The sequence below is a fragment of the Zosterops lateralis genome, assembly GCF_965231275.1.
Source record: "Zosterops lateralis genome assembly, chromosome: 4".
In the NCBI taxonomy this organism is placed as follows: domain Eukaryota; kingdom Metazoa; phylum Chordata; class Aves; order Passeriformes; family Zosteropidae; genus Zosterops; species Zosterops lateralis.
The window spans coordinates 25458047-25477781 of record NC_139765.1 but is presented as its reverse complement, the minus strand read 5'-3'; the positions used below and the strand labels follow the sequence as shown (position 1 = coordinate 25477781).

The 19735-nt window shown below is 38.2% G+C and overlaps 1 protein-coding gene and 1 long non-coding RNA gene across 2 annotated transcripts in view; one reads left to right on the top strand and one right to left on the bottom strand.

Annotated features, from left to right (window-relative positions):
* The window catches only part of UBN2 (ubinuclein 2), a 43418-nt gene extending 31908 nt beyond the window's left edge, over positions 1 to 11510 (top strand). Inside the window, exons 12-17 of the mRNA XM_083860362.1 lie at positions 843 to 893; positions 2265 to 2307; positions 2968 to 4503; positions 8476 to 8722; positions 9458 to 9547; positions 10537 to 11510. Of these exons, the coding sequence (XP_083716488.1) occupies positions 843 to 893; positions 2265 to 2307; positions 2968 to 4503; positions 8476 to 8722; positions 9458 to 9547; positions 10537 to 10586 (2017 nt within the window). The 3' untranslated portion in view covers positions 10587 to 11510. The remainder of the gene's footprint in view (positions 1 to 842; positions 894 to 2264; positions 2308 to 2967; positions 4504 to 8475; positions 8723 to 9457; positions 9548 to 10536) is intronic.
* Positions 11511 to 14374: 2864 nt separating this feature from the next.
* LOC310908905 lies at positions 14375 to 19703 on the bottom strand. Its single transcript, XR_014589972.1, has 2 exons — positions 19431 to 19703; positions 14375 to 17792 (listed from the first exon to the last, which is right to left on the bottom strand). It is a non-coding gene; the product is annotated as an uncharacterized lncRNA (long non-coding RNA).
* Positions 19704 to 19735: the final 32 nt, after the last annotated feature.

Sequence of the window (19735 nt, the reverse complement as noted above, 5' to 3'; positions counted from 1 at the left end):
GACAGTGCTCGTAAGAAAATGTTGTGTCCTGGTTTGACTATCTGAAAACAAGGGGGCCAAGTTTCCATTGCCTATTCATACCTGTATTTGAATAGTAAGCTGTAGGATAGATGTAGGTCAGCAATCATTTTCACTTTCCACATGGCAACTCAGGAGCTGAAAACATTGAGTAAAAGCACGTGAAGTGTTGAGATTTGTCATACTGGCTTTTGCCATTCCTTGGCTCTGTAGTAATATGTATGTGTAAGTCCAGTGTTACTGAAATCAAAGAAATGATACACAACAGCCTGAAGTTTTTCTTTTACTAAACTTCCAAAAACTTAGTAGAAGTTTTTTCAATACTAAAAGTACTGAAGAAAACTAGAAGCAAGCTTGGCTGTGTTCTAACTTTTATCTTCTGTGCTTTAAAAAAACCCCACAAGAGATTAATAACCACAAACTCAAGCATATGATCAATGTGTTGGACATGTAGTGTGAAGAGTTTACAGTAATCTTTCACTTTATATTTGAAATATTTTATTAGTCTTTGAGGAGAGAGCATTCAAAGTGTATTTCTTCTGTCCAGTTGAAGGAAGTAATATTCTCTTATGTTGATTTTTGCTTGGCTGTTTACTGAGGTATTTTGAGCATAAACACAAATTATTATAAATTTTTTAGATTCTTCTGATTATGGATGCCAAGACCTATACCATGACAGCGATACAAAGTAATCATTAGCTCCCTTGGGGACAGATAATCAAAGGCCAATTCTGAAAACCAAAGGATATTTGGGTATTTGATGGTCATATGCTGTTTGTCACTGTAGAAATTACTTCATGTTTCTTTTCTGACCACTCTTTTAGGATGCTTTTTAAAGAAAGCCGAAGTGTTCACAATCACCTCACTTCTGCTCCGTGAGTATAATAGTGACAACTTGTGAAGATCTTTAGATTGTGCATAGCATCTTTTCTCATCTTCCTGCTACCTGTTTTAGACAGAGGGAAGGAAAGGGAGATACTTTGGGATTTGTTTGAAGATACTTAGTGATGTTTATAATCTTTTTTTAATGCTTTAATTTAGCCATATAACTGTAATGTTCTTGTGGCTTTATATTTTAACTCACTTGAGAAGCGGCTCCATAACTCCAGGGGTTATTAATTCTCGAATTATTACCTTTTACTCAAAGCATTACACATTGCCTAAATTTTGACATTCAGCATATTAAACTGAACTCAGACTGCAGTACTTCCTGCTTTTTTCTTTTCCTCATAAATCTCTAATCACAGGATTCTGTTTATCTTAGTGGGATTTTATCATCTTCATCTTCAGACAACACTCTGCCTCTCAGGAGCCATCCATATTCAGTCAGAATTCAGATAAATTGTTAGGACTTCAAATAACATTAGGACTTCAAATAACATCCCAATTGCAACTTTTGTGATAAATATGATTAACAGGATATTTTTCTACATAACATCAAAACTAAGTCATGCTCCACCTATAGTAAAGTCTTTTTTTAACCAGGTGTATTTCCAGTTGCTTAAGAAAGGATCAAAATTTGCCTATAAGATGTAAATCTATTGATTGCCCTTGAAGAAATAAAGAGTGAAATATTGAACCTCTAAGTTGAAGCTGATAACTAATAATCCTTAATGCTGTCTTTACTTGCATAACTGCAGTTCGTGTACGTTGCAGAAGAAATCTGACAGTTTGCTAAACGACTTCTTGCAACAAAAAAATTATATACAACTGTTTTAACAGTTGATAAGCAACAAAACACTGTTGTGGAGGGAAAAGACAACTGTTTTTATCTGATTTGAAATAAAAAAGAATAGGAAGCATTCCCCTCAGGGACAAAAATGTAAAAAGTGAAATTATATTACTATTCTAGAAGACTTCACAGTGTAAACAAAGCTCTGCTAAGTGGATAAACTAATACTATTAAGAGACTGAAATTAATTGATATTTTGAAGTTTCTCTAAATCAGAAAAATAAAACCAGTTCTCTGGATATATCTTGATCTATATGTCAGGTTATATAATCAATTCAGTTGAGTTTCCAGTTAATTTACATTGAGATACATGACCAGAAAATTAATTGATAGTGTGCTATTTTTTTCCCCTGTATTTTAAACCATTTTTCATTTCAAGGATGTTTTATTATTAAAGCTAGACTCCTGTAGTCATCATTCTAGTTTATTGGGATATAATCCGGGTAGCACTTAAAATGAAGATTACTTGCTTTTTTTTGGTCTTCTGATGCAAAAATTATCCCTTCTATTTTAGGGCAAAGAAGAAGGTGATTCTGGCCCCTAAACCCAAAGTGAAGGTAAAAGCCTATTAAGATATCTGAATACCCACTTAATGGTTCAGTGTGACCATTTGGTACAACCTGTTTCTGCCTCTGATCCTGAAAAAATCTTGCAGAAGGTTTCTGTCAGGCAATGATTGATTATTGATTTGGTCGTGCATTACTTCACAGATACTTCTGTATAGCTTTGCCACTTTAAGCTGTATTAGTATTTTGAAAATTGATTATGAAGAGTAATTAGTTCCAGTGATATTTCACATTTTTGAGTGTGCACTTTGTGTGTTTTTAGTTTGTGTTAAATTTGGCGACACTGGAAAACTGTGGTTGGAAGGATACCATAGTATAGAGGTCCTCATTTGACACGACCAGGTGTTGTCTTAATTCAGTAGCAGTTTTACTACAGATTAGCTACCCGATTCTTCACAGTATTAATTGTTCTACACTGTATGGGACACTCTTAGTTACATGGAGCAACAACGCTAGATTTTTAGATCCAAATATTGAATTAGCGCCCAGGACTCCAGCACCTAGATATCATAAGTATCTTAATATGAAAATTTCAATAGTAGATCTTTGGTTTGTTGGAATTTACTGAATAAAACTAATACATTGAAGATGACCTTAAATCAATTTCAGAAAGACTACTAAACCTTACGTTACCTATCCCTTCATTTTCAGGACTCCAGTCCAAAAAAAGAACAGAAAACCTGTATGTCTTCAGTCAATTCAAGTTCTGCTACTGTACTGAGTTCCAGTGCAGCTGTGTGCACCCCAGCCAGCTCTAGCTGCACAGCAGCTCCGGAGACGATCTGCTTGGATGACTCACTGGATGAAGACCTCTCTTTCCACCCACCCTCACTGGACTCTGTTTCCGATGCTCTGGCAGTTATCAATAATGGTGCCAAGGGATCACCTCTTGGGTCCTCCATAGACACACCAACATCCAGACCTCGCCCTGGGCTGAGGGAAGAGAAACTAGCAAGCATTATGAGTAAGTTGCCTCTGGCAACTTCAAAGAAAGTAGAGCCCACTCAAACATCCCATTCATCAAGTCTTATTGCTGGTCACACAGGGCCAGTACCAAAGAAGCCCCAGGACTTAGTTCACACTGGTATCTCTTCAGGCCTTATTGCTGGATCTTCAATTCAAAATCCCAAGGTTTCTTTAGAGCCTTTGCCAGCCAAACTACTTCAACAAGGACTACAGAGGTCAAGTCAGATCCAAGCTGCTTCCTCCTCTTCTCAGAGTCACGTTTCTTCCTCTAAGACTCAAGCAGCTATTTCCACCTCCTCTCAAAGAACCAAGGATGCTAATATATTAATATCTGCTGAGGCTCAAGGTGGTACTTCCTCAACATCACAAGTGCCAAAGGCGCACCAGCATTCAGCTGTACAACAGAAATATGTATCTCCCTTACAAGCAACTATTAGTAAATCACAGACCAATCCTGTGGTGAAATTGAGTAGTAATCCCAAACTCTCTTGCTCATCACCAGTCATCAAGGCTCAAGATAAGTCTGTAGTGTATCGCCTGCCTTTGTCTAATCCCTCATCCGGAAGTGGCTCTCAAGTGTCTCACCCACTGGTTTCTCGGACGACATCCAGCACCTCTACCTCTAGTAACTATTTAGCCAAGGCTATGGTGTCACAAGTTTCTTCCCAGGGTTTCAAGCCTCCCTTCTCCATGGCTGCCTCTCCCAAACCTGCTGCCTCTCCCAAGCCCACTTCATCTAAGCCCTCTGTGACACCCAAGCCCAATGCATCACCTAAATTTTCATCCAAGTCCACCTCATCCCCCAGGCCTGCAACAACACCCAGTTCTTCCAGTTCAAGTGCACTAGTTTCCCAGAGCAGTCACTCCAGCAACAACCCCCTCCATAAACAGACCAGTGGTGTAAATATCAGCAGGCAGTCTCCCACAGTAAATTTGCTGTCTTCTAATCGCACCTCAGGCCTTCAGCCTGCAAAAAACCCTCAGGCTTCTTCAAAATTGCCCAACTCTTCTCCTTCTGGAACTGTTGGTAAAAATAATCTGGGTGGAGTTGGAATGAATGTACCTGCCAGCAGAGGCAGTAACCTTAACACAAGTGGAGCTAGTAGGACTAGTCTGTCTGGGGGAGCAGGAAGTGGAACACAGGGTGCTACCAAACAATTGTCAACTCCACACAGACCATCTTCTGCCTCAGGGTCTCCAGTTGTAGCAGCCAGTGTGCAGGTATGCATCTAACAAGTTTACATTTGAGCCTTACATTGTTTATAACATTTGTTTTGTAAACATTCTTAGTGTATTTTATCTTGATTCATAAATGTCATAAACTTAAGTTTTTATCTTTCTAAGCATAATGCTGATACTGATTAAACAATTTCACACTAAGGAATATATATTTCCAGCTGTTGTGAAATGCAAGGATCAGTGTGGAATAAGTGCTCGCTGTAAACTGTTTGGTCTGTACTGTGGAAAAGAATTCACTTTTTTCTTTTAACAGCACTAGAAAAGGTAAGCTTTGTGTGACCATATTTTCAGGGGATGTGATATTTACTTGCATTATTTGATTTGTGTATTCTCTCATATATACCTATCTGTAATGAGGGTGGTCATGTAAAAGGTGTCTTCATACATTTGTTGTTAGGCTTTGTGATTAACCTCAAAACTAGAGTTCAGTTGCTTGTGGTTTAGTGTAATTCAAGACTTGTAGTTGTAATTAACATTTGCAAGGGCTTTTCTTTTGTATTTGTGACTGTATTTTATTTCTAAGATCTACTCAAACTGAATGAGGCACCCCATTAGCATATAAATACCCTAGAAACTGGAAGCTTACACTGTCACTAGAGATAAGACAAAAATCAAACAAAACAAATATTTTGAAAATACTGTTGTTCCAAAACATATAAACCTATTACTTACCCAGAAGACAACCTGCTTTCCCAAGTTGTGGTGGTTTTACCGGGAATGCTTAATTACTGAGATTATTTTATATTTTCCTTTCTCTAGTGCTCTCTATGCTGAAGTCATCAATATTTAAGAAAAGTAGTATTGCTGTGAAATATATTCTTGGTGTACAGCAAATGAAAAAAGTAGTGTTATTCTTAACAGTGCACATTGCTGTTGCATGTGAGTGATGCATACTTGACTCGTGGCAATATTTTATAATCTTGTAGTTTGCTATCAAATTCTTCTTAAGGCAGCTGAATAACAGGAGGAAGACGATTTTTACAAGATGCTTCTATGGTCTTTCATCCTACTGTATTGAAACAGTCAGCAATAAAAGTCTGGCAGGCTCTGACACAGCATTCACTTACTCTGGGTGCTTTGAATTGAAAAAAATTCCACAGCCTGTATGCTGTGTACAGGCCACTGAGGTACCACATAGGGTCTGGAGAAGAGCTGAACAAAGTACAGTGCAGTTTGAGCACTCTCTGGAAGGTGCCTGGAGGAGACAAAAAAGTCTACAATGAATGAACTCGAAGAGAGTCGTTTCTTCCAGTGCAGTCAGCAGAATCCAGTGGATGCAATGATTGAAAAAAAAAGTGAAGTGGGTATGATAGTACTTAAAGATGACGGAAAAGGGAAGTAAGCAGTGTTGTGTCGGATGATGAGATGAATTCTGGCAAACTCTCCTGTAGTTGAAGGCAAGTAATTTTTTTGTTTGAAACACTGATCACCTGAGTACTAAAGTCCATTTTGGCCACAGTCTTGCTGAAGAGCACTGAAGTGTGGGGGGTTGTGGTGAATAATCAAGTAACATGAGTCCATACTATAATACAGCAAAATAAGGTGTGTTGGTATATAGAAAGGGGTAATTCAGCTAGAGGTAGTGAGCAGCATATGGTATCACTAAAATATTTATTGAGACCTTCCATGTGGGTTTTTTTTGCACTTCAGAAATTATTTTGATAACCTAAAAATGGTTCAGAAGTACAGTATGAAGTCAAAGAAGATAAATCATGGAATAAGGCTGTTGCTGCTGTGCACTGTGAAGCTTAATCGGTGGAGTACATTCAAGGAAAGATTAGAATGAAATTACCTTCCAGTTCAAGGACACTAAAGGGGAAGAGATTTGTGATCACAGAGGTTTTTATTTAGCTGTTAATCTCTAATAACTGCTGAAGCTACATCAGTTCCAGACTAGTTGTTAGGTACAATGTGCTAAGGACTTAGTTACTCCTCTTCACATAAGACTGAAAGTGAATCTCCTTCCTTTTAAAGCCTTATGGATTCAATTCCTATTTGAGATGCTATTAGAAAGTGAGAATGGTACCTGCATTGCTCATTATAATATTCTGGTCTGCTTACATTAAAGATGAAATTAGATGATTTCATGTGATAATAAGGGTGTTTTTAACTAGGAAACTTCCAATAAGTGTTTCCCTCCTTTCCACTTCTAATTGACACAATTATTTACTGGAATACAAGTTTATACCTGCTGAAACCTCACGGAAAGTTACATCTTAAGGACACAAAACTAAAGAGTGCATGTGTGATTTCCTTAAAAAGCTCTACCTACCATTAGTTCTCTTGAGCAGAATCTGGCCTAGACTTCTAAGGATCTTAACGACTCAGATCTACATGACAAAGATGAACCCTTTTAAGAACTACTGTACATGAGTTAAATATAAATATCTGAACTGCAGTTCCTTTAGGGCATGCTCTGTAGCTCTTCATTGTACTTCTCTCCCCTCCTTTTTGAGTGAGTAAGCAAGATCTTGGCAGAACACTTTACAAAGTTTCTGTTTTCAGGCATTTCAGAGATTCACACTTGCAAAATATTACTGCACGGCTTTTATTTTGTTGCCCTTTACTAGATTACATAGACAATGAACAGTTGTCATTTTTTTTAAGTATGCTTACTGTGAAATTAGTACTTTTAAAGGCAGAAGAGAATAGTAGTGTTGATACTTTCATTCTTTTTTTTTTTCTACTTGTGGGATAGAGTATGTTGTACAAGTTGATATCTTTAAGATGATCAATAAAAACACTTGCTAGGAACATGGTGTGTAGGTAAATGCCCTTCACAGGGCACAGTTTTAAAATACTGTATTTTCTCATAAGGAGCAAGTGTCCTTTCTTCAGCTGCTTTCATCAGAACATCTTAAGACCAAAACCAGTAAAAAAAACTTGATAAAAACTTTATCTGTGCTAAAAGATTTCATCGCTTTGCTTTTTCTGTAAATTGTTACAACAGAACTCCATGAAATGTCATTTTTGTTTTAAGCTTATGTGTTCATTAAAATTATTCTAAATTTTGGGTTTAGTTGAGGCTTACTTTTAAAAATGCACAGATTTGAAATCCTGTTCCATTCTGAGTCACTTTAATTCAAGTAACTACAATATCTGAGTTGGAGTCTGATTTAAAGTACTTTCTATACTAACTATTCCGTAGTAGATAATTAGAGAACTGAACATTAGCATATGAAATTATTGTATATGTAGTGAAAGAAAGATAGTTAAACAAGAATGAGCTGATCTAATGGAGAAATTAATACAATTTGGGAGCTGTTGTAGCTAAAATGTTCTGGCTAATTTTGCATTTTTATTTTAAAGCTGCAGTGAATTTAATTTCATTTTGGACATTTAGAGTGGAGAGATTATTTTCCTTTGTCTTTTCCTCTGACATGTACATACGCACCCCTATATACATATGTATGTATGCATTTTGCTAATGTGACTTCTTAAGTTTGGGGATTCTTGCATATGAATCTTAATTTTCAGAATTCATTGTTTCTCTGTGACCTCTTTAGAAATAATGAATGTTCTGTTAAGACCCAGATTTGGAAAGGGGAGAGGTGTAATGCTGTACTTATAAAGAACTTCAGATCGACATTGGATAATTCCATATTTTTAATCTAATAGAAGATACTGCATTACATTGTTACTGTAGACCCAGTGCATAATCGGAAAGAACATCAAGGAAATTACCTGTAAGGTTGATGAGAAAAACATGATAAATGTTTATGTATACTCTTATGTCTGAATCTGCGATATAGTTGTGCTTGCTTAGCAAATGAATGCTGGGAAAACTTCCTAGGTGGACAAGTGACTATTCGTTAGTAGTTTAGTACACTTCTCAACGGAGGAACACTTAAAAGGGAATAGTTGAATACAATTAAAGAATACAATTCAAATCTTTAAAAATCTTGAAGTACTGCTTCTTTCTTTCTCTCTTTTTTTTTTTTTTTTTTTGTATAGTCAACAGCAGGAGCATCGTTACTGGCTAATGCCTCACCTCTGACTCTCATGGCATCACCCCTGTCTGTAACCAGTCAGAACGTGACGTCTGCGCCATTAACTCCTTTTGGGATGCTGGGCGGCCTTGTTCCTGTGACTGTGCCCTTCCAGTTTCCCTTGGAGCTGCTTGGCTTTGGGACTGACACAGCTGGAGCGACAACCAACTCGGGATCTACCTCAGCGGCTTTCCACCACAGCCTAACTCAGAGTGAGTGGAATTAATGACACTACGCTATAAGGAAAGATGCATCCTTAAAATGGAAATTGAGTAGGGAAGCAATAAAGTCCTGAGACACTCAGACTTGGTTCATGAAAGTCACACAGGAAAGTAAATGGGTTTCCTTCACCAGTAAAAATTTTCTTTATGTGATTAACTAACTGTTATAAATCACCTTGATAAGTTTATCTTCATTGTCGTATTCACAGAGTATATGTTTAGTTTTGAACATACTTTTTTTGGGTTAACTTCTAATACCTTATTTTTAGAAAGGAGTATAGTTTAAAAGTCTTTAAATGTCACAGTTCAAATAAGAGACTAAATATGGTGATTCCTCCAAGTAGTCTTAACTCAGTAATCTCAAACAGCTCTCTTAGGAAGACCTATCAACCAAGATGGCATTTACTTTTTCTGATGGCTTATAAAGAAGCTATTTGTGTTCTTAAGCCGTATAAAATATTGGTCTTTCTGCCAAACAAAATGATATGAAGAGTTGCATCCCAGTAGCAAGGCATGGTCCTTGCTCTGACTTTTGCCTAACTATATTTGAATAGATTTGTCTCTGACTTATTTCAGCCATCAGAATGCTATCGGGTATTCATTCTTTGTTGTAGAGATAAGCCTGCTACTACAGCTACAGTATAAAAACAAAAACTTATTTCACAGAGCCTGCCTCTCTCCACAAGATTTATTTTTTATCTTTGCTTTCCTTTTTTTTTCCCCCAGACTTACTGAAGGGTTTACAGCCAGGTGCTCAGCATGCAGCAACACTGTCTCACTCAGCTCTGCCTGCTCACTTGCAGCAAGCTTACACAGGTAAAAACATGATACATTACTTATTACTTATTTTTAAGTAATTTTAACTTCAAAGTCAGATTTCTACCCTAGACTAAAATATAATATACACCAGTACTTAGTTTAGAGAAGATACAACACAGGGACAAACTTTGGAAGCAGCTGGCTGAACTTACTCTATTGTAGCAGTATTTTTGGAGCCTGAATGTTTGTGGGTTTTTTTCCCTACTTCTCTTCAAAGTCAAGAACAAAAAAAAAAAAAATCGAAAATTTTCAATGCTTTACTGCAGCAGTTTTAGCAGTTTTAGAAACTGAAATGTACAAATTCAACTAGTGGGTAAAAAAGGAATAGTACTTACTGGACACTAACATGATTGTTTATAGGCTGCATAAAGCTTTTTCCACTTTAAATTTTCATTTCCTCTTTGAAGGAGAAACTGACCTTCCAGCTAAAAGCTCTTTTCATGTTTCTTATAAAAGTATATTCCTGTGTGAATGGTGGGATGGTTTCTTAATGGAATACCTGCTTTCCTTAGGAATTTTTTGCTTGATAGGAGTCGTGTATTTTGATTGAGAAGAGAAACTTGAAGCAGAACACTTGATTTTTCTGTTTGTAAGGTTTAGAGCAGGAAAATTTTCAGAATGCTTTAGAGAGTGAAGTTTAGAGTGTGCACCTTTCTTTGTCACCGATAGTGTGTTTTCTGGGGGCCAGAGGAAGGAATGCAAAGGGTGGCAGTGGCTTGGTGGGCATTCTTCATTTGAGAGTTCTCAGTACCAAAAAATTAGGTGGTGTTTTGGTATGAAACTTGATATATCAGGTTTCAACAAAGCTATTTCTAATAAATCAACTACAGAAAATATACAAAGTCTTCCACTCAGTAAAGACAATGTACTTCTTGTTGGTGCTAAAGCTGAACCTGCCAAATTCCTGTCTCTCTTACCATAAGTTACAAAAACCAAAAGATGACTCATGCTTTTATTCTTCCCTTTTGTTTCTCTCTCAACTACAGATGGAGGCCAAAGTAAAGGGGACACTAAGTTACAGCGGAAAAACCAGTGACTTCTGGATGAGCAAGGGAGCTGAAGCAGTTCTGGTTGGCTGACAGAATCTGCCCAGTTGGGAAAGTGCTTCTTGTCACAGGGCTGCTGTTTCTGTCAATGTTTACATATTCTGATCCTAAGCACTGTGGTGAGAGGAAGAAGAAAAATAAAACAATACTTGATCAAAGAGAGAAGGAAAAGGAGGACTGGTCCTCCTGGTCATGCAGACTGGTCATAGTTTGATATTGCCTAAAGAAACAACGTTTTTTATCTGCTCTGATTGGCTCTTGAAAGAAATTGATCGTCAAACCCACAGCAGCACCAATGTTTTGTTTCTGGGTGAAATCCAATGAAGAGTGGAAATGGTGAAAGGAGCTAGAATAGGTTTCTCCATTCATTGCATAAGGTGGAATCATCCACTTCCTTAGTGCCCAAAGTTCCCAGTGTAAGATTGTGTAGGTCCTGAGTGTACTATACAATTGTGGACCAAAGGTTGCGTAGAATAGAGATGGTGCTGGGATACTTTGCATTACAATTAAACCTTTAGACAAAAGCAGTTTCTGATAATGGGCATTTATCCAGCTTTAGAAGGCTGTTTGGCTTTGGGGAGCCTGCAGATGTATGCAGTCTCGATAGAGAATTGTCTTCAAAAACAGATCTCCTGGTACATCAATATGTGAGACACAGACTATTTGTTTGATTTCTTTTCAGCAGGTTTTTTAGTACAAAAGTTCTTATTTAAGGGAGGAAGGGGATGGAAATTCATTTACATGAAAAGAACCCCACATTTTATTGGCCAGACTAACGTTTCTTTCCCACATTTTTTTAAATCATGCTAATGTTTCGGTATTTCCGTTTGTTAAACTTTCTTTTACCTTGTGCTTATTTGCTACTGAAAAGATACTCTATTCATGTCTTTCATAAACCACAACCAGTTCTTTCTCATTCTCAGGCTTCATCTTTTATCTAACTCCTCCCAGAAGTCATGCATTACATTGATTTGCTAGTTAAAGCTGATTGTGACCTATTCCAGAGTCAGATTAATACTGCTTCAGGCATTAGCCAAAGAGGAGTCGTTCAAAAGCGACCAGAGGTGCCTTCTCCTCAGGGGGCTGAATGGGTTGTCTCCAGCATTTCCAGCCCTTGCTAGCCTGGGGAGTTTGACCTGAACTCCTTCTTACATGGTAGCACAAGACTGCAGAGCTGGCTTTGTTGGGGGTTTTTTGTTAGTTTTTGTTGTTGTTTCTGGGGATTTTGTTTTGTTTTGTTTGTTGGTTTTTTGGTTTTCTTTGATAGCAATACATCAACCAGTTCACATGTAAGATTAGGGAGTATTCAGCACGTGTTGCACTTTTGACACTATGACAGAACTTTGCTTTTGAGTCCCTTGTGCTGTCAGATAAAAGATGAGAATGGCAGAAACTAAATCATAGGGAAAAGGAGCAAATAAACCAGTAGGATGCCTTTCTCCTTCAACCCTGAAACATTCCTTTGACCAGAGATGCTGAAATTCTTAGTGAATAGTTTTTCTGGGATTTTGGCTTGAGATTGAACCAGACACTACTGGTTATCTCACACCTTTTAGAGAGACTTTGACCCCTGAATAGTGAATTGTCAATGTTTTTTGCTAGCTTACTTAGAGATTGCAGGTTTCTTTTCGATGTGATTTATTTTGTCTTAGACAGCAATTTCTTTTCTATTTAGAGCTCATTTTAATTTTATATAAAAATATATATACATAAATTTAAGATAATATATATTGTGTATTTAGTATAAAAATGTTGGGTTGAGCTCAGCAACAAATGTTTTTGCACAACACTTCTGTGAAAGACAGATTGAATTAAGATGCATTAGTTCATTAGTTTCACTCCACAGCATCTGCCAATTTAATGCTTTTTAGCTGGCACTAATATTTTGTATGTGGTGTGTTGATCAGATAAGCTTGCATCTCCATTGTGGTTTAGAGTTGAAACACATGCAGCTGTGTAGACCCTGGCATTAATACTGCACAAATTCTGTCAAAATACCATAGACTGTTTAGAGTGCAAGTTTCATCTGACATTTTTTTCTTTTCTCCGGGAAGGGTTGAAGGAAGCCAACTTTGAGGCCCAACAGTTCTGACAGGATGTTAATTCTCTGAACTGTGTCAAACCTGAGAACTTTACTAATGCATGTAGCTAAGGGAGTTGCAGGAGTGAGCCACTGGGCAGCAATATATTTAAAGGACCCTGTCCTAAGAGAGTTCTACCTCTTCTGTGTTTTCCTCATCAAGGCATCCCATTCAAATTGTCATCTTTTGTCTTCATACTTACTGAAATTTTAGACTGGGAGACTTGGAGCCCTTTATAACTACAGCACAAATTCCCTTTCAACATTCCTTTCTTCCTGGAAGTATGTTTCCTATTCAATTGAAGACTGTCCTCTCTAAAGCTTGAGGGTAGGAATAGTCCTGCCTCTGTGTCCTATTGAGCTTCTCAGTCTTGGGAAACAAGTAAAATAATACTTACTGTGGAAATAGATACTAGGATGATGAAAATAAAGATGACCATACATTGTTTGTGACATCAGTTCCAACACCCCCCCCCCCCCCAGCAGATAGCTGTTTTCAGTCATTACATTCCTGTTAGCCATTATACTCCTGGACGGTCTTTTGAATGAACAACATTGGGGATGGAGGCATTTACTTGCTAGTTTAACCAGGGAGAACAGTAAACAGCAAGGCCAAATCAGAGGAAATAATAGGGTGGTTCCCAGAGACCTTTGCAGGTAGCATAGACAGGATGGGAAAGACTACTGCAATGTTAGAATGCAAAATTAGGTTAATGTTTTCTTATTTTCTGCACAGCAGCTCTTCTGGAGACATTTCCTCCCCCTCCAGGTTTTTTCTACTTTTTAACGGCCTTTGCTAATAAATAAACTGTAGTTGTACATATTAAATAAACCAGTATTCACAAGCAATAAGAAAGCCAAGTAGAGCTGTCTTTTCCAGGCAGCAGGGCTGAACTTGGTTTGGGGACTGCAAATGAGCTAACATGTCAAGCTCTCTGAAAGCCCCAAACAAATGCAAGCAATAACTTCAAACATAGGTTTTAGATGCGGAAACTGTCTGGGTAGTATTCCCTGCTACATGATCCAAAGTCCCAAAAACCATGATTGGAAAAACTAATGATTTTAAATCATTAGATACTCTTGCAAAGAAAGAAGGCAGGCTAGATGAAAAACAGGCTGCAGAGTTTCCTGATACATTGGACTATAACTGCAGTGTTCTCCCATTCCAAGACACAAATGGCCTAAGTCACTTTGTCCAGCCTTCTCTGGTGATTTAAGAAATGTGTCTAAATACTGATCAACTGAGTCACAAGTGCGGATGCTGTGGGTTTCACATCTGTTTTCTGCTAATCAGAAGTTACTTTTAGGTTACTTGCGTTCTGCTTTGTGTTTGAATCTGATCAAAGTTGTCTGATGCACAGATTTAGGGGTGGGACAGGTACTAAAAGCCTGTTCCTTCCTGCAGTCCCATCACCTGACCCTTCCTCCACACTCCTTCTCCACTTGGTGCAAGACCATTGAGGACATGAAAACAGAAATCTGCAACTCTCCCAAGCTGCCATCAGTTGTGTGAACCAGTAACCCTCTGGGAGTCACCTTGGACTCCAACTAACTTTATCATATTTGCTGCTACATTCGTAAAATGAACTTTTGGCTGTATTTATTAGCAAATTTTTAATCCAGTTTACAGGGGGGTTGTTTTCTTTTGATTAGTTTTTGCCCACAATTGGATTAGAAGGGTGTTTGGGTTGATGGGGGTTTTGTTTTGATTTTTTTTTGTTTGTTTTTGAGTGAATTGGTGAAAGCACAGTAGTCCCTCTTCTGCTTTTGTTCTGGATTTTTTTGAAGGTGGCATTGCAGGGAAAACCTACAGCCAAGCAAAACTGTGGAAGGCTTCCTCCCACACTAACTTTCATCTTTTGCTGAACTGGGGGGAAAATCATTAAAGGGACACTTGGTTTTTGTTTGGGTTTATTTGCTTTGGTGTTGTTTGGGTTTTTTTCATAAAATGAACCAGAAGGTTAAAGCATTTATAGAAATATTAGAAAAGGTTGGTAGACTTTGATTGGTCCAAGCTCTGGTAAAATGGCTGTTACCCTTCAAGACTTACTTGATTCAGGCCTTTGTCCTTTTTTTAAGTGCCTTTTTCTTTTTAAATTTTATTTCCCTACCCTCTTCAAACTTTTCTCAGAGATCCTGAAGTGCTAGAAGGCATTTTGGAGGAAAATCTTAAGCTTGCCACGATGGCTTTTCACTGTTATACTATTTTTTTTCCCTTTTGTAAAGAAAAAAACAAAACCAAGTGTGTAATGTTGTAACTTTATAGTTACTGTACTGTGGCATTGGTTCTGTGTGCTTGTGCATTCTCTCTCACACACACACACAAGTGCACACACACACATAAGCAATATTCCTGAAACTTGTTCATCCTTCTCTATTCTCCTGGCTCTGTTAAATGCTACTTCAAGGCTGAACGTTTGTGCAAAGATGGCAGTACAATAAAAGAGTGTGTGCATGAGTGTGCATAAATGCATGAGAGAAAGGAAGTGGCTAATGGGAATGAAACTTCTTGCATTTTTTCTGAAGGTTTTGAATTTGTTTCTTAATTAGGTCATGAGTAAAACACTATGGGCCCTGCTTAACGACTTTTTTAATTACTGGACTGCTTCACACAGTCACTGAGTCTGTGGCAGAGATGTGTGGCTGACAGCCCTAAGGAGCCGGGGGCTAAATAAAGTTAAAGTAGCAGCTTGCAACATATTTGAATTGAGACTAACTGCAAGAATCTTATGTGCAGCTGGTCACAGCTGCTTGATACCAGTTACTGCAAGGATTCTTATACTTACCAAAGTTGTCACTTTCCACCATGCATCCTGTGTAAGAAGGAATTTGATAAAACCTGCAAGTGGGCAGCTCCTAGTTGAATTTAAAGCTAGCTATGCTTCGCATGCTGCCTAAATCACTCACCATGACGTAGTCTTCTCGTTGTACTTCTCAATTTGAGATTTCATTAATGGTTTTTTTCTCTTACTATAATGAACAGTAAAGTAAGTTCATGTGTTCTTAGCTGCAGGTAAACCCTCATAATAGTATCTCTGCTTGTTTCTTTGTTCTCAGACAAAATTAGCTATCTGCAATAGATGATCTAGTGATTTTAACAGCTTTGTGTCAAAGATCTATCTAACTTACAATTATTATAAACATGAATACCTGAAATTAGCAATTCACTTGTGGACAAAGTGCTAAACTTAAGGTAACATGCATATGCATCACTAGACTGTCCAGTTCTGTGATGTGCTTCCCCTAGGGCAGATGTAATTTTGAGTAGCAATATGAAGAGGAAGCATTTATTTTACAAAGTTGGAATGGAGAGGAGTCCTTCATGGGTGGAGAACCAGTGTGGAAAACAGAAAATACAGTACCAAATATGTTCCTGGCTCGTCTTCACATGTTTGAGTTAACCTGTTACATAAACTAGGCCATAAGTGGATTTCTCCTACCCATCTAATGGTGCCAGGCACAGATAGGACTCTTGCTGGTAGCTCAGACAGTTGGAGTGGTAGTTGAGGAGGGGCTTCTTAATCTGTTAGGTGCATCAGTGAAGTTACTTCAGTGAAGTTTACCACGTTTACCAGTTACATTGTTGAATTCCTTTTGAACACACACGCCCTCCATGTGAATGCACATCCTAGGCTGATCTGTGGGATGAGGAATCTACAGCTGGTGATGATGGCTGACTGCTGCAGTCTTTAACAAATGCAGCTGTTGTAAAAACCTGTGTGTGTCTACTGCTTAAGAAATCACTGCCCAAATAAGCAGCCAGAAGTTTGCTACTGGGCCACTGGAAAAATAACTATTGTGTAGGGAATGCTTTGTGGAAACTTTCGGTGAAGCATCGTCATACTTTTTCTATGATGCGGTGATCCCTTGCTACTGTAATAGCCTTTTGGGGCTCTAGAAAGCCCTGGTGCTGCTGTGAGTTGTGCTGAGAGGTCAACATGGCCTGGAATTGGCCTAAAACTGGGGAAGTACAAAGATTCCCTGTAATTCTTTTTGCACACTCATAAGTAAAACTGTGCTAATCTAGTCAGTAGTCAAGGCCTGTATTTTGTAGCCGTTTTTGACAGCTGTAGTTCTACCCCAACCATCAACATGTTTTGTATCTATAAATGTATTTCAGTCTCTTCCATTGCTATCTTCTGCTTAAACAATAACCATTAGCTAGTAAGCTTTTCTTTATGGTGAAGTAATCTTAGCCAAGCACTGTGTTTGGCTCCTGTCATGCACAATACTAAAAGGGTTTTTTGTTTCTTCCTAGCAATGTGTGCAGATGCATTTTATCAATAGTCATATTTGCTACTGCCCAGTACCAAGAGAAAAAGAGAGGGAGAGAATCGACCAAAGCCAGTCAGGAGATGCCACTGTCATAGGCCAAACTGAGCAGTTGCCGAGGTAGACAGAGCTTCGTTGAGACTTAGCAGATTTCACCAGAGTGGGGGAGGAAGATTTGTTGTGTTCTCAGCTTTTTCCAGATAAGGCCTTAGTTTGATTAGTAGTCACTAATATCAACTATGCAGATAAGTATTTACATGTTTCAGTGTTACATGCATTCCTTTCCCCAGCTACCCCTCTTAACACATATTGAAACTTTACCCAAAGAAAATGGAGTATTTTTGAATGTCTGTAATGCAGAACTTTTTGCTAACGTGAAAAAAAAAAATTGTATTTTAAGAAAGAAACCCTTTCACTGGTGCAACATGTAATGTCAAGTGTCATGAAGTTGCTTGAGAGGGAAGCTAAAAATTGCTTCCTGTGACAGGTTTTAGTCTGAGAGTTTTTTTGAATATTCAGCTCTCACAATTGGATTAAGAATCTGCAGAAATGTTTTTTAATGTACAGATTGGATTTGAAAAGAAACTCATGAGATACCCCAGGTTTTAATTCCAGAATTAATTTCTCACTGAAATGAAGTTGCTTCTAAACAAGGGGAGTTACCAGCTAAATAAAAACTAAATCACAGTCCCCAGGTATTTCTCACTGGTCTTTTAGTCTTGTTGTATGTAACTACAAATAACAATTTAGCTCAGAGATGAGAACTGTAGTATGTGTTTTATTGCCGGTGATTCCATCATGTAGCAATTAGTACCATGTTCTTGCATAGTTATTAAGATCTGTACTGGAAATAGATGGAGAAATTTTATTTTTGGACTACTGTTAAAACAAAAACAAAACAAACAACAAAAAAAAAACCAAACCAAAACACCACAACAACAACAAAATTAACTACTACATTTTACCCCCCAAAAGTCTACTGAGGAGTGCTATATTTTAGCAGTTAAACTAGTATCCTTGTGAATGTGATTTGTTACTTGTCTTTTACTGAGAGTTAGAAGCATTTAATGACTAGTCCTTAAAAAGTTGCCATTCTCTAGCTTAAAGTCAGGTGCTTATAATGACAGGGCATCTGTGATGATAACTTCTGATGATACAAAATCTCTATGTTCAGAATACTTCATTAGGGGAAAAAAAACAGTTGTGGGTACAAATCCCTTTAGGCCTGCCTGATAAAAGAGAGTCAGTGAAGAAGAGTGTCCTGCACAGCTAATGGCAGTGGGGATCATCCCCTCAACAGCAGTATGGCCTCCATATCCTTTGTTCGGTGTCACTTTATGTATATATGCATATATATATATATGTATATATATATATAAAAGCAAGTTTGGCTATAGCCAGTTTAATTCTACCTGACTTGCTGTGATCCTTCAGACAATGAAGGGCTGAGAAACTGTTTTGCTGCTTTTCATTGGGGAGCTCAGAACAAAAAGCTGGAGGTTTTTTGTTGTTAACGTGTGTTAAATCACAGCTAGAATTCTTTGTATTTCTCGGCTTCAAACAAAGGAGAGCACAGTTACCATGAGATGGCAAACCTGTTTAAGTTGGTGATTCCTGTGATGCTTTACTCAGTCCAGCATGAATTTGTACAAGGTCACCTTCCTCCTTTTAACACTCACGCATTCCGGATCATAGGGCTTAGGATGGAGAGAGGATCCCAACAGCCTTGTGCTTACCTGATGAGCTCTCCAGAGAAACTGCCCCTTGAAATGCTCCCCTCTTGTGACAACAAGCCTGAACAACCAAATGCAGCTACATTTGGGTGGTAAGCACCACTTTCATTTGGATTTTTTAGGGAGGTGTGTTCCAATACCTTTGAGGGATACTGTGTTTTAAATGTGTGGTTTCTTTCCTCTCTCCTTAAAAACTGGACCTGAACACAAGTTTTTGAGTTGTTGGGGTTTGTTTTTGTTTCGTTTTAAGGGTTGTTTTTTTTTTGTAATAATCTCAGGACCTGAAAGATTGTAGCATTTAGTGTGTCTTAAAAATGATGTACTGTACCAGCCATGGATTTTGTAAATACACCTGTCTCCCTTTTTTGTATTTTAATTTTTTTAAAATGTGTAAGGCTCTTTGTCAGAGGAACTGGTGCCTGCTTTATCTCCATTCTGAACTGAAGCAGGACAAGGAAGAAGCTGCTGCTTCAAAAGCCTGCATCAGTTCCAAATGAGTATATCGTTCTGGTCAGTTTAATGGCTGTTAGTCTTTTTTTAGTTGGGAAGCCAGTTAGTTCCCTGCACGTTCCCAGTTGTGGCTAGCAGAGCCCCGTCAGGGGGCCTAATTTTAACTCTCTTCTGTGTGACTACTTGACATTTTCCCTCCTTCCAGGTACTCAGGTTTCCTATCCCTGAGCAGTCCAATGTTTTCAGAGGTCAGGACTATTGGCCGTCTGCTAGAATAACTGGAGAGCATTTCATTTTACCTGTGCTCTGATCCAAAACGCAGTCGTAGGGTTCGTATCCTGCGAACCTTGTAGGTAACGCTGCCTTCACCTGTTCCGGAAGGGACTTGCTCTTTTCTGCTTTCCTGAAAGGAGCGCAAGGTTTTTTTGCAGACTTTGCTCTGGGATCCACCCTTGCCGGCAGACCCGTTCTGCAGTAGGAGCCTTACTCAATTCGGCGTAGCTGTTCCCTGTCCCTGACTGCGACAGGCTTTTTCATGAGTGTACTTTTCTGTTTTTTATGTGTCACGTGTCTGTGCTGTAATAAATAAAGAGGAATGTACATA